At 36.2% G+C, this 14,561-nt stretch overlaps 1 protein-coding gene across 5 annotated transcripts in view; it reads left to right on the top strand.

The window, feature by feature from the left end:
• EXOC2 (exocyst complex component 2) overlaps window positions 1-14,561 on the top strand; it is a 137,904-nt gene that overhangs the window by 81,150 nt on the left and 42,193 nt on the right. For all 5 annotated transcript variants that reach the window (XM_052780272.1, XM_052780279.1, XM_052780296.1 and 2 more), the window contains exons 15-21: window positions 202-359; window positions 3,298-3,419; window positions 7,087-7,148; window positions 9,815-9,895; window positions 10,854-10,913; window positions 11,779-11,840; window positions 12,750-12,816. In XM_052780272.1, coding sequence (XP_052636232.1) covers window positions 202-359; window positions 3,298-3,419; window positions 7,087-7,148; window positions 9,815-9,895; window positions 10,854-10,913; window positions 11,779-11,840; window positions 12,750-12,816 — 612 coding nt within the window. The remainder of the gene's footprint in view (window positions 1-201; window positions 360-3,297; window positions 3,420-7,086; window positions 7,149-9,814; window positions 9,896-10,853; window positions 10,914-11,778; window positions 11,841-12,749; window positions 12,817-14,561) is intronic.

Here is a 14,561-nt window from a genome sequence, read left to right as displayed (position 1 = left end):
AGCAAGATACTTTAGTGTCACCACCTTGAAAATCAGATTTCTTAAATCATCTGTGTGCCCTTACACCTCCTTCTGTGCTCTACCATGTGGAGCCATCTGTAAATCATACATTCCAATCTGTTGTGTATAGCAAGTACGTGGCTGCTTAAGCACATTGATAGAGCTTTTTGCTTGATTTTTCCTTCCCTTCTTCCAATGCAGAAAATGATTCAGGAAGTGATGCACTCTCTGGTAAAACTTATCCGTGGAGCTTTGCTTCCATTCAGCCTCAGAGAAGGAGAATCAAGACAGTATGGTGGCTGGGAGATGAAATCTGAACTTTCTGGCCAGTGGCTAACGCATGTTATCCAGACTGTAAGGTAAATGGATCCCTGGAGCTACAAAATGATGCTATTCCTAGAATATGTGTGCTTTAAGTCAAATTGTTTTGTTTATTGCATTAAATACCCTGAGTACTGAAAATGTTAACACTTTCAAAAATAGGATTACAAAAATTTATTTATGGCAGACTTAGGATTCTATGCGGAAGTGTAATTAATAATGTCTCATGATATAGCCTTATTATGTAATGATATATTCATTTTTTTCCATAGCATCTTATGAAAAAATTTGAATAAAATATTTGCTTGGCACAGCACAGACACTCCATGAATGAAACAGGATTTGATTCTTTAGGGTAGAAAGCAGTTATCTGCTTCATCTGCTACACATCTTCCCATCTCTGCCAAACTGGGTGAAAATAGCATGCTTCTCACTATAGTATATTTATTACATCATAATTTACTTTTACAGTTGTTTCATGGAAGGTGATACTCCTGCTTATAATGTCATTCTGCTTATGTTTGTTTAGGAACTTAGTAATGTGCACGTCATTAATTACAAAATGTCTCAATATACAGAATTCGCTTCTATTTGTCTATGGAGGATATAAGAATTGTCGTTATGTTTTGGAAACTTGAGTAATACCTGGATATAATACTGTACTTTTTATCTGCAGTTTTCAAAGTAGGTAACAAGCAAAGCACAGAGGAAGAAAAGGAAGGGGTATAATCACATACAGATATTCTTGCGGATGGAGCTAGCAGTGATACATGCCTGTTGTCAAGTCCGCTTAACACTTTTCCAAAGTCTGTTGTCAGTTAAATTATCTGTACTTTAACCATTTAGAAAAAAAAAAAAGTTGCCCTTTTATGAAAAGCAATCCAATTTCACTCAAATTATGAAATTCTAGAATTTCACACTGGCACATCTGTAATATTGGCTTGGAAATTTAACCAACAGACTCTCTAAAGGTTGGTTGTGCTTCAGAGTCCTGCCATCTGATGTATGATTCAGGCTGAGGTTACAGGATATATGAAGGCTCTGTTTTTTACAGAATCTCCTCTTGCTTTCTGGACACTGCTCTGGTAATGAACAACTGAACTAGGGAAATTCTCTCTCCCTCCCACTCTTTTCCCTACCTGATGTTCTTACTGATGCCTGTGCTGGCACTTTACTAAAGTGAGCTAGACTTTATTGCAAAGCAGTCAAAAGTAGAGAAGAAAAGGGGCAATCTGGAGAAGAGGAACTGTGAACATACCATGATGGGGTACCGAGCAGTGATGACCAGGTCAGAAGTCTTTGCAAGTGCTGCAAGTACTTTTCTTTTCGAGCTCACACACTTTGACAATCTATTCTTGTGACTCACACCAATGATGAAGGTGGACTCTTCTCATGAAGAGTTTACGCATTGCTTAAAAACCTTACTTGTTGCAAAGTTATGTAATAGCTTGTCTTATTTTTATAGTTTCTAGCATAGTCATTATGAAGCACATGATAGAACTTTACTCTTTTTGGTCATCTCACAAATGATTTACTGTTTTCTGCTTGTATTTAAGAATGCTAAAACTTACAAAATTAGGTAACAAGGAGTTGTCATTACATCTGTGTGATCTTAATTTTTCTGCTTGTTTCTGTGTATCACACAGCTTAAAGTAGGGTGGTTGCACTTGTACCCCATTCTGTCATTGCCCAGTATGAATAGGTTTCAGAGGATAAATTAGAGCTGTGCAATAAAGTGAAGCCGTTGCTGGCAAGACTTTTGCCTTATTGTAAGGTTAGAAAGGTATGTATTTGTTAGGGTGAGTTATACGAGGAAAAAGATGATCTTAGGGATGTGACAGCTGTGTGCTCCCTTAGAAATGGAATCAACTTTAAGTACGGGACTTCTGTGCAGTCTAAAGTCATTTAAACTTCTCACAGATGGGTATTTACATCCTGTGTTTCCTGGATGGCTGAGACAGTACAGATTTATGTGATCTAATTCAGTCATTGTGCTGAGCAGATAGCAGTCAGGTGGGGTTTTGATGTTTTATGCCCAACACCAGGGGTAAGGAACTGGAGCCTACAGGTGGATGATTGGAAATGTTCTACTTATTACTCAAACTCGTTTGCTTGTGCCTTCCTACTCCTGTTCTTTGGCATTTTCTGGTACCTGTGCTTTGCTCATTATTAGCAGTAGAGCAAACAGCAATGACTACATTTGAATTGTCCTTGCTTAAATATCCAAGAGTTGGATAAAAGCAGTGAACCTCACTTTGTGCCCCTAACTAAAGTCTGAGCACAACTGCAGCCTTTTAGTTAAAAGCTGAAAATGCTATTCCTTGCAAGCAGCTGCTGTGTTATTATTTCTAAAGAAAAAAATGGAAATGAATGTTTCTATCCTCAGCTATAGTAGCTGGTGTTTTGTGCCCAGATTTGGGAGCAAAACAGTGAATGAATTCACTCTTCACTCCGCAGGTGATGCAGTAGCTGTGTTTTGGCTTCTTAAATGAATATATTCTTGGCAATCTGATGCACAGCCACATCACCATTTATGGCAGCTTGATGGCTGTTACTGTTGTAATGTGGGTAAACAATATCTCAAACTCTGTTGTGGACCTAGGATTTGATCTAGGCATTCACATAAAAACACTGGAAAAGCTACTTCTGCTCCAAAAAGGTTATTCTTGGATTGTAAGACAAGAGATGGATGCAGAAGGGCAGGCGGGGAAGTGCAAAAGGACAGTGGGAAAAGTTGGCATGTTGCTGTGATGACACTATTGTAATGTTACAGAAGAATAAATCTGTATTTGCAAGCTTCTGAATTAAGCAAATAATTAATCTTCTCTGAATGGGATAATCAGTTTTCAGAGATACACTGTGGATGGAGCTACTGTATTCACTTACACAGAAAACACCTAAAAAATTAAATGAAGTTGTATCAGCTTAAAAAACCCTGCAGATTTACACTTCAGTCTAACTTTATTTGCTTTCCAGGCTTAGTTCTGAGTCTCTTACTGCACTCGAGATACCTAATGATATGCTTCAGATCATCCAGGATCTTATTTTGGACCTTCGTGTACGTTGCATTATAGTGACCTTACAACACACAGCTGAAGGTAATAGAAGGCTGCAGGTCTCTCTGCTTACTATCATGGCTTTTTGCCTCTGATTAGGCGAAATCGTGTTCTGGAAGATAACCATGTTTGTTACAGATATGTAGTGGTAGTGGACTCCTCTGAGTTGTGTAATATCTCACAACAGTTACTCAAGTATTTTACTTCTCTGACAGAAATGTGTGTTATGAGTCTTTTCTTCCCTTAGTCTAATGAATACAGTCGTTTAATCTGTTTCCTTTGGGTTAAGACAGTTTTACAATGCAGGTGATTTATCTCATAATGCAGCTTTCCCATATTGGAAATAACTTTTTTTTTCTTTTTTGGGTTCTTCTGTAAAGTGAGGAATTAAATAAGCAATGTCCCATCCCCAAGAAAAAAAAAATCCACAGCCTTTTATGAAGTATTTTAGTTGTGTGTTTTCCAAGGCCTTTTACTAACATTATAATCCCCAGGCTTTCTGCTGTGTACACAGCTTTTGCCATAAATGTCTGGATTGTCAAGGCCAGTAACATGTTCTCTACATCTAATGTGACTCTATGTGCATCAGTGGCCATTCATCTTACCGTCTTGTATCAACTCTGAAACTTAAATGTGAATGAAGTAAATGTTCTAGAAATAAATGTCTCTCTTAAAATCAGAGCAGATTGATCTACTAATTCACTTAGCAGGGTTTTTTTCCAGAAGACTAATTAACCTCAATGTTAAAAAAAAAAAAAAAATAGGGCTTTTTTAATCTTACAATTTAATCAGGTTTTAATCTTTAACATATGATTCATCATTATTTTGTAGGCTGACATGAAGCTAAGTGTTTTACTCAAGCCCTAAGTGTGCTAAGCGCAAGTGGCTATATTAAGCACATCTTTAAAGTTTTGGTGACAACAAATCATAAGGCCTCTGTGGTTTGTTTGATACAATGTTGAATTGTATTCTTGGCTCTTAATTCTTTTATTAAATCAAATTTCAGCATTAACATTATTTTTCTGCATTAATATCAAGCTAGTTCACCATACAAGTACACAGGTTGTCTTGTCTCTTTAAAACTCTATACAGAAAGTATTACCACTATTTCAGATTTCACTTAAAGTATGAGGATGTCTCTTTTGCTTTTCTTCACTTAGCACAACTGAGATCAATTATATTTTTTTTTTGAATGGTAGGTGAAAAAGATTTTGTGTTTTGGGGGGGGTTTTTTTTATTGTGACATGAGGATGGCATGTGACATGAGACATATTGGACTGACTGCCCTCTGTCTAGGAATTATGAGTGATTCCTCCAATGTCCTGGCAGTTTCAAAGGAAGTATCTATCTCCAGACTATTTTGCTGACAATGCTTAGCTTATCAAATCTCTTGAGCTATCCACCTAGTTTCTCCAGTGCAGTCCAGAGAGCTCCAATACGTGATTAATGATGAAGCTCTCGGCCAAAAAGTCTGCCGTTTTACTAGTTTTGCCTATTTGTTGCATCATAACGATAGCCTAGTTCTTTGTTCAGATCCAGCGTTTCTGCTTCTTATGTCCTGATTGCTGGCTACATATGTTCTGTGGAAGAAAAACTCTTGTGGTAGTTTGTACCTTAGATTTTTATAAAAGCAGATTCACCAGTCTATGTGTGAATGATGCTCTATTTGGTCTGAACATCTTTATTTATACTTTTCTTTCTTGAATCAAAAGAGATCAGATCCCTGAAGATGCCAGTATGTTATGTTGGCTGGATAATGTATATCGATTTGATCTAGCCAATAACAGCAGCCTTCCTTGACTGCTGCTTCCATCCCCTATCAGTGAAGCAGTCCTATATATTGGCTGTAGCATCAAACAGGAGAAAAGATGTCTGCCTGTATGATGATTCTCATTCCATAATGTTGCATTGTGTGCCTTATCTATGGGACCCTTCTTTTTTTGTTCTTTATCAGCTAAAGCTAAATTGCATATGTTGAATATATTTAGATAGTTTTTCTAGACAGGATCAGGTTAGTTGGGCCCTTGGAAAAACTGTTACTTTTAGGGAACCAGTGAAAGAATGGTTAATGGTTGTTCTCATGGAGCTATGTAAATGGATGTCAGGTGCAGTTATTTATGTCTTTAATATATAAGTCAAAAAGGCTTGTCCTGGACTTGAATCTCACCTCTATAATCTGAAATATGAGCTGCATAGACTGCTGATATAAAGTTCAGTCTCATCTCTTGCTGCATGTTCTAAGTTGTTAAAGGCATTCAGATCAGTTAGAATTTTTAATAAAGCACTCTACCATTAGCTATTTAAATAGGACAAATCTGCCCACACACAGGGTTTTCTTGTTGTCTTATGATAAACGCTGTATACTCATGCTGACCCTGAGAAGCAGTCTGTGTTCTTTCCCTCTCATATGTGATCACTGGTCATAAAGGTCATGAAAGCCAAATTATGTGAATGCCAGACTAGACAGGGGGTTTACATGAATGTATTTGACTGGAATTTGGTGAGCAGTGAAATATGAGAAAGAAATTTGTTTCTTTTGTATTTGCATTAGATCAGAACAGAATACAGAAGTAAGCAGCCACAAAAACATGTAAAGCCTGACCAGTGCAATCTAAAGCCTTGCAAGAATATCGGTTGAATTAAGAGGTTTACTAAATAGGGACATGAACAGAGTAATTATTCATAATACTTTTTATCCTTCACTAAGCCTATACTTCCATGAGATGTAGAATTGCAGGGTATGACACCATAACCAAGCTTCCTAATTTAGCTAATTAAAGCACTAAGATTGTGAAGATATGTTTCAGCATGCATTAGTTATCCTCTTTTCTTGGATTTTGGGGAGAGGTGGTAATTCACTGAATTTTTTGCCCATTTAAAAGGGAGTTTCCTGATGTACAGACAGTTCCGATGAGCAATTTCCAAATGCGTGGAAAAACTGTATGCCAAAGACCCCACAAACTGCATGCAGTTCATCTTTGTTATGTTTACAAGTCAATTAAGCCCCCCCAAAAAGCGATGACACAGAGTGCATGCGTCTGTAGAGGAATTTTGTTTACAGTGCACAAGCTTTGGATTCACATCCTGACTTAGCTCCTGTTAGCTTCAGTAAGCCTATAGAAGTTGGCACCTTCTGGGTAGTGGAAGAGAGTGTTTTTTGCATATACCTTCATGTATTTTTGAAGAAAGTGTAGCACCATTGATCCTTGACCCTGAGTGGGGACTCTGTGCCTCTTTTATAGTTACTGAATATGAATTATATGCTGTCCTTTCTGTCTTTGCTAAAATGCTAGATAGTTGTTCTTTCATTTTTAATTAAGAGCTGGAGTATAATGTATTAGAGACTTGGGTTCTTAAATGCAGTATTTTATGTTGTGATTAAAAATTTACAAAATAAAAACAAACCCAAAGCCTTCACAATATTCCTTTAATTTTAAGCTTTCCAGTAAAAGATGTGCTTCATGCAATTCTTGCCATGTATCATAGATATGCTTCTCTATGTGGTGTCACCAGCATACCATGTATGAGTTCCATTCTTAGTCATTTGAGAATGCTGAAAGCTTTGAAGCTTTTAGTGCTATTTGCTTGTATGCCTAGTCATTGCAGTCCCAATGTCTGTGGTTTATCTTTTCAAGTTCAAGGAGTTTTTAATAATGAAAATGAGTACCTTCTCCCTCTCCCCCCTTCCCCCTCTTGCTCTGTCTTACAGATATAAAGAGGTTGGCTGAAAAGGAAGACTGGGTTGTTGACAATGAAGGTTTGACATCGTTGGTGGGTATACTTCTGTGTCTTGTAAGCACTTTCTTTGCTGTTTTTTTTTCTTTTTGCAAGTGTAATGAAACTGGCTTCTATGTTTTCCAAAAACTGAATTATTTTGGACTTTGTCTATATGTGTGCATACTGGTGTCTATAGTTTTATTAAAACATGAAAATATAGGAAGATAAATACGAAATTTTTTTGTTTGTATGGTTACTTATTTACAACACTCTTAACATATCCCATCACCAAACACAGTTATTTTTTTCTTCCTTTTCCACAATTGTTATTTATACTTCTTAAACTATTATGTCTGCAATAACTTTAAGTGATAATGGTACTACTAGACAGCAGTATTTTTGAATGTGCAAAACGAGGGAGGAAAAAAAGCATAAATAAAAGTTTGCATATTTGTGTCATGTATTGAGAGACAAAAATAAATAAGAATTGGGCATCAAGATATGTAGCATAATTTTCTGCCTTAAGTGGGGTTATTTAAATGTATCAGTATAATTACTGCTGACCTCTAGCATGATTTTGCTGAGATGAACAATAACTTTCATTGTTAAGCCTGTTATTTTAGGGACGGTTTACTGAAGTAAAGAACTATTTTTGAGGTCACAACAAGTTCAGTTCACATCAAAATGCTTCATAACTTAGTAGGCACACTACCGTGGAATTGGTCTGTAGCTAAATAAATAGGTCACTTTTATGTTATAATGAGAAATTGAACTGAAAAGCAACTAATTTAGGAGGTTGCCTACACACCAACAACAAATGACTTGAAACCAAATTCAGATAAATTAGTGAGATGCTTTCTGGAAATAAACAGTAATGAGTAATGCCTAAAATACAGCAAGCATGTTGTAGGTGTGACTTAAAAACAATCTGCGAAAGCAGAAAGGGCCTGTGGGAGGGAGAGTTGCTTTGTGTATATTACCTAAGAGAATGCTCCACAGACTTTTTTAGTTTTTCTTATTTGCTTCTATAAATACATGTTTGAACTTGAGTAGGAGGGCATTAAGCAATCACAATATACACATTGTAGGAAGGAGTATTGTTGGGCAATTGTATTATAACCAGATTTACAGCTTCAGGTCTTGGTTTCAGTTGCCACTGACTTGGGCAAGTCCCTTAACTTTTCTGTTTTTCACTCTATTCATTTGTAAAATGGAGGGAGGAGGAAGGATCTTCCACAAAAGCTTTATTTCTTTATGCTTTTGCTGTATCCTTAACCCATCTTTGTCTAAAAACTACTTAAGTCTTTTTTGCATTTAGAAATCACCCGTGAATTCCTTTTATGCAGCATTTCCCTAGATACCTTTTGAGACCATGGTTGAGACATACCAAATTTTAATGGTGGCAGTTGACTACTTTTTGTCATAGCAGGGTTATTTATCTACTAAAGTAGAGTTTATTGTGGTAATATTATAGCGAAAATCGTAGCAAAAATGAACCAGTATAAACAAGGGCCAGGCAGTCTCTTTGGGGACATTTTGGGTTTCAGATAGAAACTGTATTATAAGTTTGAGGGAAATACTGGTTGATAACCCCTTTAGCATTTATATTCCAGGTAAAAGATAGAGTAAGGCACAGAACCAACTTTACTTAGCTTCATAATATCCAAAGAGTAACACATCTGAACAGCTTTCTTCTGAGGTGTGATGTTTTATTATGCGGAAATAAAAAAAAAAAAAAGAGCAGCCCTTTAGTGCTGTTCTTTTCTTTTAAGTGGGTCCAAAAATAATAAATACAGATTGTCTTAGTGGCTTTTTTCATGATTTTCAGGTTGCCATGCAGGCATCACTTTCATGATCCACCTCCACCCCAGCATTTACAGAAATAAAAGTTATTTCTAAGCCTAAAGTTGCTGACATGCCATAAACCATCTACTGGATGAAAAGCAGGTTTACCGGGCTTAATAGCTTTTTTTTTTGTCCACCTCCAATAGGATGATGTCCCTCTTTTCCAGGGCAGTGACACCTTTCTACTTCACATTGCCCTGTACAACAGCTTCCTGCCTAATTAAAAAAAAAAAAAAAGTGTGACTTAACAGGGTAGAGAGAAAGACAAGGAAAAACTGACTAATGACTCTGATGTTGTGAACTCATTTGCACTTTCAGAGTGAAATTGATACAAGACATTTATACTTCAGGTTTGGAAACCTGAAGGTAAAAAAAGCCCCCCAAACCAGTGTTTTTTCTCCTCCATGTGAAAGCATTTTCAATCCATTTTTCTTAGACACCTTTTACTGAAATAAAATGCAGAAATATCCGATATCCCAGGTGAAATTCTATCCCAGCTTAGATCAAGAGGGAGGGGAAGGAGGGTGTCACAGGCATCTGTAATGTAATTGTCAATATATGCAACCACAAACAAGCTATAAAAATTTTTCATGACCCTTTTAGAGGAGACTGTTTGATGTAGAAGGCTCTCATTCAGATTAAAAAAAGTACATTGGTCCATGGTAATAATTCTGTAGAGAACTTAAATATAGAAGTACATCACTACAAAAGGGTCCTCTGGTAATATATGAATTGTGATCCCCCCCCCCCCCCCCCCCCCTATTTGGGATAATTTGGAAATAAAGAGCTTACCATATGGCGTGGAAGTTTTTATATATTTGTGTAGTATACATTTGACATGCTTATCTGAAGCTAACAAGTCACTTGCCTTTTAGCCATCCCAGTTTGAACAGTGCATTATCCATTCCTTGCAATCTCTTAAAACTGTGCTGGACTGCAAACCTGGAGAGGCCAGTGTAAGTTTTGATTTATGCTTTTATTTTTGTTCCTTTTATGTAAATTACTATCGGGTTTCAGAACAAGACCTTTCAGAGAATGATTTTTTTTTTTTTCCCACGTACACCCTTTTCACTGCTGCTAGCTTTTAGAATTCTGCGTGTTTCCTTTGTTAGTGGTAATCGTGTGTGTACGGGGCAGATTGGACCTATATTTAAATCTTTTAAGCTGTTCTTTTGAAAAAAATGTTACTAGTGTATTTTTCAGATAGCGGTAGATGTGACTTTATTTACATGAGGAAAAAAAAAAGGCGGGGGGGGCATTCCTAGGGTTACTCTTCACTCACTGTTCCATCCAAACTACTTGCAGAACTTGAATTCAGCTTTTTACTTCTGTAAACTTTATTCTAAATCAGGAGTCCTGATTGTCCTGATCCACTTAGTACCTTGAGGCCCAAATTGATTGTGATACTGATGTTTTCTTTCAGGTTTCAGTGATCTAAGGAAGTTTTAACACTTTTCCAAAGTCCCTTGGGCCCCTCTGTATGGGTATTGTTTCTCTCTCCTGCCCTATTTCAATTTTAAGGTTAGCTTATCTAGTTTCTCAATGAACTAATTCAAAAGAATCTTCAGTGCATGGTGAATCCTTCTTGTTAGGGTGCAAAGATCTTTGAATATCCTGGGAGCTTTTGCTGCAATTCTATTAGCCAACAATGATACATATCACATGTACTAGGTACTGGGACTTACGTCCTTTTAATGTGTTATCTCCTCATGCTTGTCAAACTGTTTATTGGCACTTCTATTCTCTCTCCCTGTTTTTAGAGTGGGGGAAAATTGAAGTTGACCCGTGAGAAAACACTGTGTCCCAGCAGCCATTCCTATAATTGTGTCATCTCTTTACGGATAGGTTATTCAGGCCTTCCTTGAGAATAAGGCTACGAGAAGCTGTTCTGAAATATTATGCTTGCATCTTCAGGTTTTCCAGCAGCAGAAAACACAGGAGGATGTGTGCCAGCTAAGCATTGGGATCATGCAGGTAGGCTGAGCACTTTTAAGTATGAAATTGTGAACGCAAGTGATCAACAAAAATGTGTGCTTTGCACCCTGCCCGCCTCCCAAAAGGTAGCTTAAGTTGATGACTCTGTTATTCCTCTGATACACTCTGGAATACTGAGAAATGTTTGGCTTTAAAAGTGTGTAGAGCTTACTAGCTGAATCTGATGATATCAAATCCTCAGAGAGTAAGTGACATATTCAAGTATTTTACTGATTGTGACTGTTCAAGATTTTACTGATGATTGAGATGCTTGCTGAGCTGATGTCATCTAACATCGATACACTGCAGTAAAAGGAGCAATGATGTTTTTCATCAGCTGAAGATCTAGCTTTTAATTTTTCTATCAGAAACCAATGTTTGTAACAAAGTCTGATTTTTTTAAAAAATATATCTGAAATTAGATAATAGCATGCTTTAGGCTTTTGAACCATTTTTATTGTTCTCTTCAATAAGAAATCATGAGCCAAAGCAAAAAATGGATTTTAGTGGTGCTTCTGCAATGTTTACTTGGGATCAACTGTTCAGATTGAATACTTGAAAACTGTTAACAATGCCTTCTTTGCAAATCAGTAGATTATGACTGCATAATTTTAGCCATGCATGATGAGAATCACTTAGCAGGATTAAAAACTCCTGTGTTTTGCTACAAGTAAACTGTGATGCATATAATATGGAAACTATGCATTCAAAAGATGTAACTAAAATGTTACTGTATTTATGTAAGTTTTAAGACAACGAAAGGTGATGATGATTGTTCTGCTTCTATTGACTGTAGTAAAAGTGAATTTAAGAAATTTTTTTTAGTTCTGGCAGAAAATGTAGATCTTCCTTTATTGTTTCCTAGGTCTTTATAGACTGTTTGGAACAACTGAGCACCAAACCTGATGGTGACATAGATACAGCACAGTAAGTAAAATACATAGGACCTAGGTGTAGTATTCTGAAATTGTGGGTACAAGTCTCAAATTTCAGTGGTGGTGTGGTTTTATCCCCTCTGGTATTTCATATTTCTTGTGAATACTTTTGCCTCTGGTTAGTGATGCTTTGAAATAAGAGCAGATACTTTTTATGCCAAACAACGGAGTAACATAATGTAATAAATATTGTACAAGATAATGAATATGGTATTACACCATTTTATTCAATGACAGGAGTGGTGTCCTGTAGAAGCAGGTATGTTGTTTTTGACATGACCTTACATGGAATGAGTTGTTTTGTCACTAAGTAACGTCTAGTTATGGAGAAACATCCCTTGCCTTTCTCTTCTTCCCTTCTATTTTGACTGGTTCTATTGGTATTTCTGCTAAATTCTTGAAAGTTTGTTTGTTTGATAATTGCTTATGAGCCACTTATTTTAGAGACCAAAACAAGTCAGAATAGCCTGAGTTTCCAAGAGTACCAATCACTTCTTTGTGAAAAGCCAGAGACTTGGCAAAAGGTGGTACCTGCAGTACGCCTTAGAAAAAGGCAAATTAACTATGTTCCTAATGCCACTTTTTTTTGGCTATTTGGATGACTGTTGGCTGGATAGATGTAAAAACAAAATGGAACCTGTGGCAAACCAGAGAAATTATAGAAAATTAAAATGCTTTAAGAAGGAAAGGTCTGTAGCTAGAATAGTACTGTCTGTCCACAAAGCTCCTGCAGGCTTTGTAGACATCTTAGAAAAACTGAGCAATGTGGGCTGCTTTCTTATCTGGTGTGAGGGGGCTTGAAATAAGATTCTGGTCTTATGTTACAACTGTTCATTTGAATCCACTGTGTATCAGATAATCAAAAGCACTATACTACTCACTTTTTAAACAATATTCCTAGTCTTTCAGTTGATGTTTCATCTCCAGATTTGTTTGGAAGCATTCATGAAGACTCGAGTCTTTCTTCAGTAAGTTTGGCTTCTGTTTCTAAAAGCTGATGTGAAACTTAGTATTTCCCAAAGTTACAGGAATGTGGTCTTTTTTTTTTTTTTAGTGTTTCAGTTTTTTGTTTTCCTTTTTTAGAGAGTAATTCTGTATTCTAGAGGCACTTCCTAATATGTATATAAGCGTAAGAAAATACAAGGATATAAGGCTCTTTTAAAAGCACTGTTTGTTTATGATATCTTAGCATACCATCTTAAGGTAACTAACGAAGACTATTTTTGAAACCAGGTCCTTCTCAGAAACTAAAATGGCATTGTTGAAATCAGTGAAAATAGCACTGGTGTTAAGACAGCTGAGGGATTTGACTTTTGATTTATCATCTTGTTTTAAATTATAACAACTGATCTGATTATTAGTTACTTTGTAAAACCCATTAATATATAGATATTAAGTCATGTCGTTTTTCATCAAAAAAATTACTTTACCGAGAGTAAGTTTTGATTATTTGTTTGGCTTGTTTAGATTTGGGTTTGTTATTTAGGAAATTGGAAAAAAAGTTTTTAATATTCTTGACACTTTGGCTTTGGTTAATGTGGTTTCTTCTAGCCCAGTGGCTGATGAAAAAATATAGTTGTTCCCTGCAAGAAGCCTAGTGAGAACGTCTTGTGAAGTTAATATTCCTTAGTACAGATTTTAAATGTTGTCAGAAGTCCTAGCTTACCCTCATTTACAAGAGCAATAAGCATTCCTGCTACAGTAAAGAATCACAGCTTTCCAAATCAGGCCAAGTTTTTGAATTGCAGACTATAATAATTAGTTCTTTATATCATTTTATTCTTGTGATGCGTAGATTTTGATATTCATTGTTGACAAAGTAACTTTTGGGGGCTGTGACTTCCTCCCATATGTCATAGGTACAAATGTTTAAATAAAAAAAGGAATCAACAATTTTAGACAATGTTTGGTTTCCATAGTATCATATTAATTTTTTTCTGTAAATCAACACTTTTATCTTCTCTTTCCTGACTAATGAGAACAGAGAAAGTGAGTGACCAGAGCAAGATTTGTCACTGTATTTTTTAAATTCTCTTTTTTTTTGAATACTCTGTATACCAACTGATTATAACTTAAAGTAGTAGGCAACTGCACATCTCAATACTAGTCATCATATTACTGGCATACAAAACTGTCAGGAGTTGTTCTGGGTCTGAAAACCAACACCACTTTTAATCAGATCTGCACTATTATGATTATTTCATTGCCAAATAACTTTGTTTTCAAAGTATTTGCTGGTGTTGATTTTGAACTTCCATCTGAGGTAGAAAAATGTCTTCCCATTGGGAGGAGGAGAGGGGAAGAGGGAAGACCAAATTTATTTAATAGTAGTTCTGTCTTGTTTGGTTCTTTGTCTCTTTGGAAGCTACCCCTTTTTGCACCAAGGTCAGGGAAAGGCAGTTCTGTTATCTCAACTTCAGAATGTATTTGACCTTGTAATTAAAAAAGTCATTGAAGAACAGAGATAAGTTATAACCACCTAGAATTTTTTTCAAATTAACTGCTGAAATTATATTATGTACTTCTGAACCTTCTAGCATTTTAGAATGGGTGAGTGCATTCATTCAGTACCTGTCTTGCTTCCCATGTTTTAGCCAGCTTCGTATGAAAGTGAAGATGATCTTCAGTTAATTTTATGATGGTCATAATTCTTAGCATATTTCTTGACACAAACTAAAAGCCAGAAACAGCTTCCTGGAAAGCTGTCCAAACC

The sequence above is a fragment of the Harpia harpyja genome, chromosome 1 (genome assembly GCF_026419915.1).
Source record: "Harpia harpyja isolate bHarHar1 chromosome 1, bHarHar1 primary haplotype, whole genome shotgun sequence".
NCBI classification, from domain to species: Eukaryota; Metazoa; Chordata; class Aves; order Accipitriformes; family Accipitridae; genus Harpia; species Harpia harpyja.
This window is presented reverse-complemented; position numbering and strand designations above follow the sequence as displayed.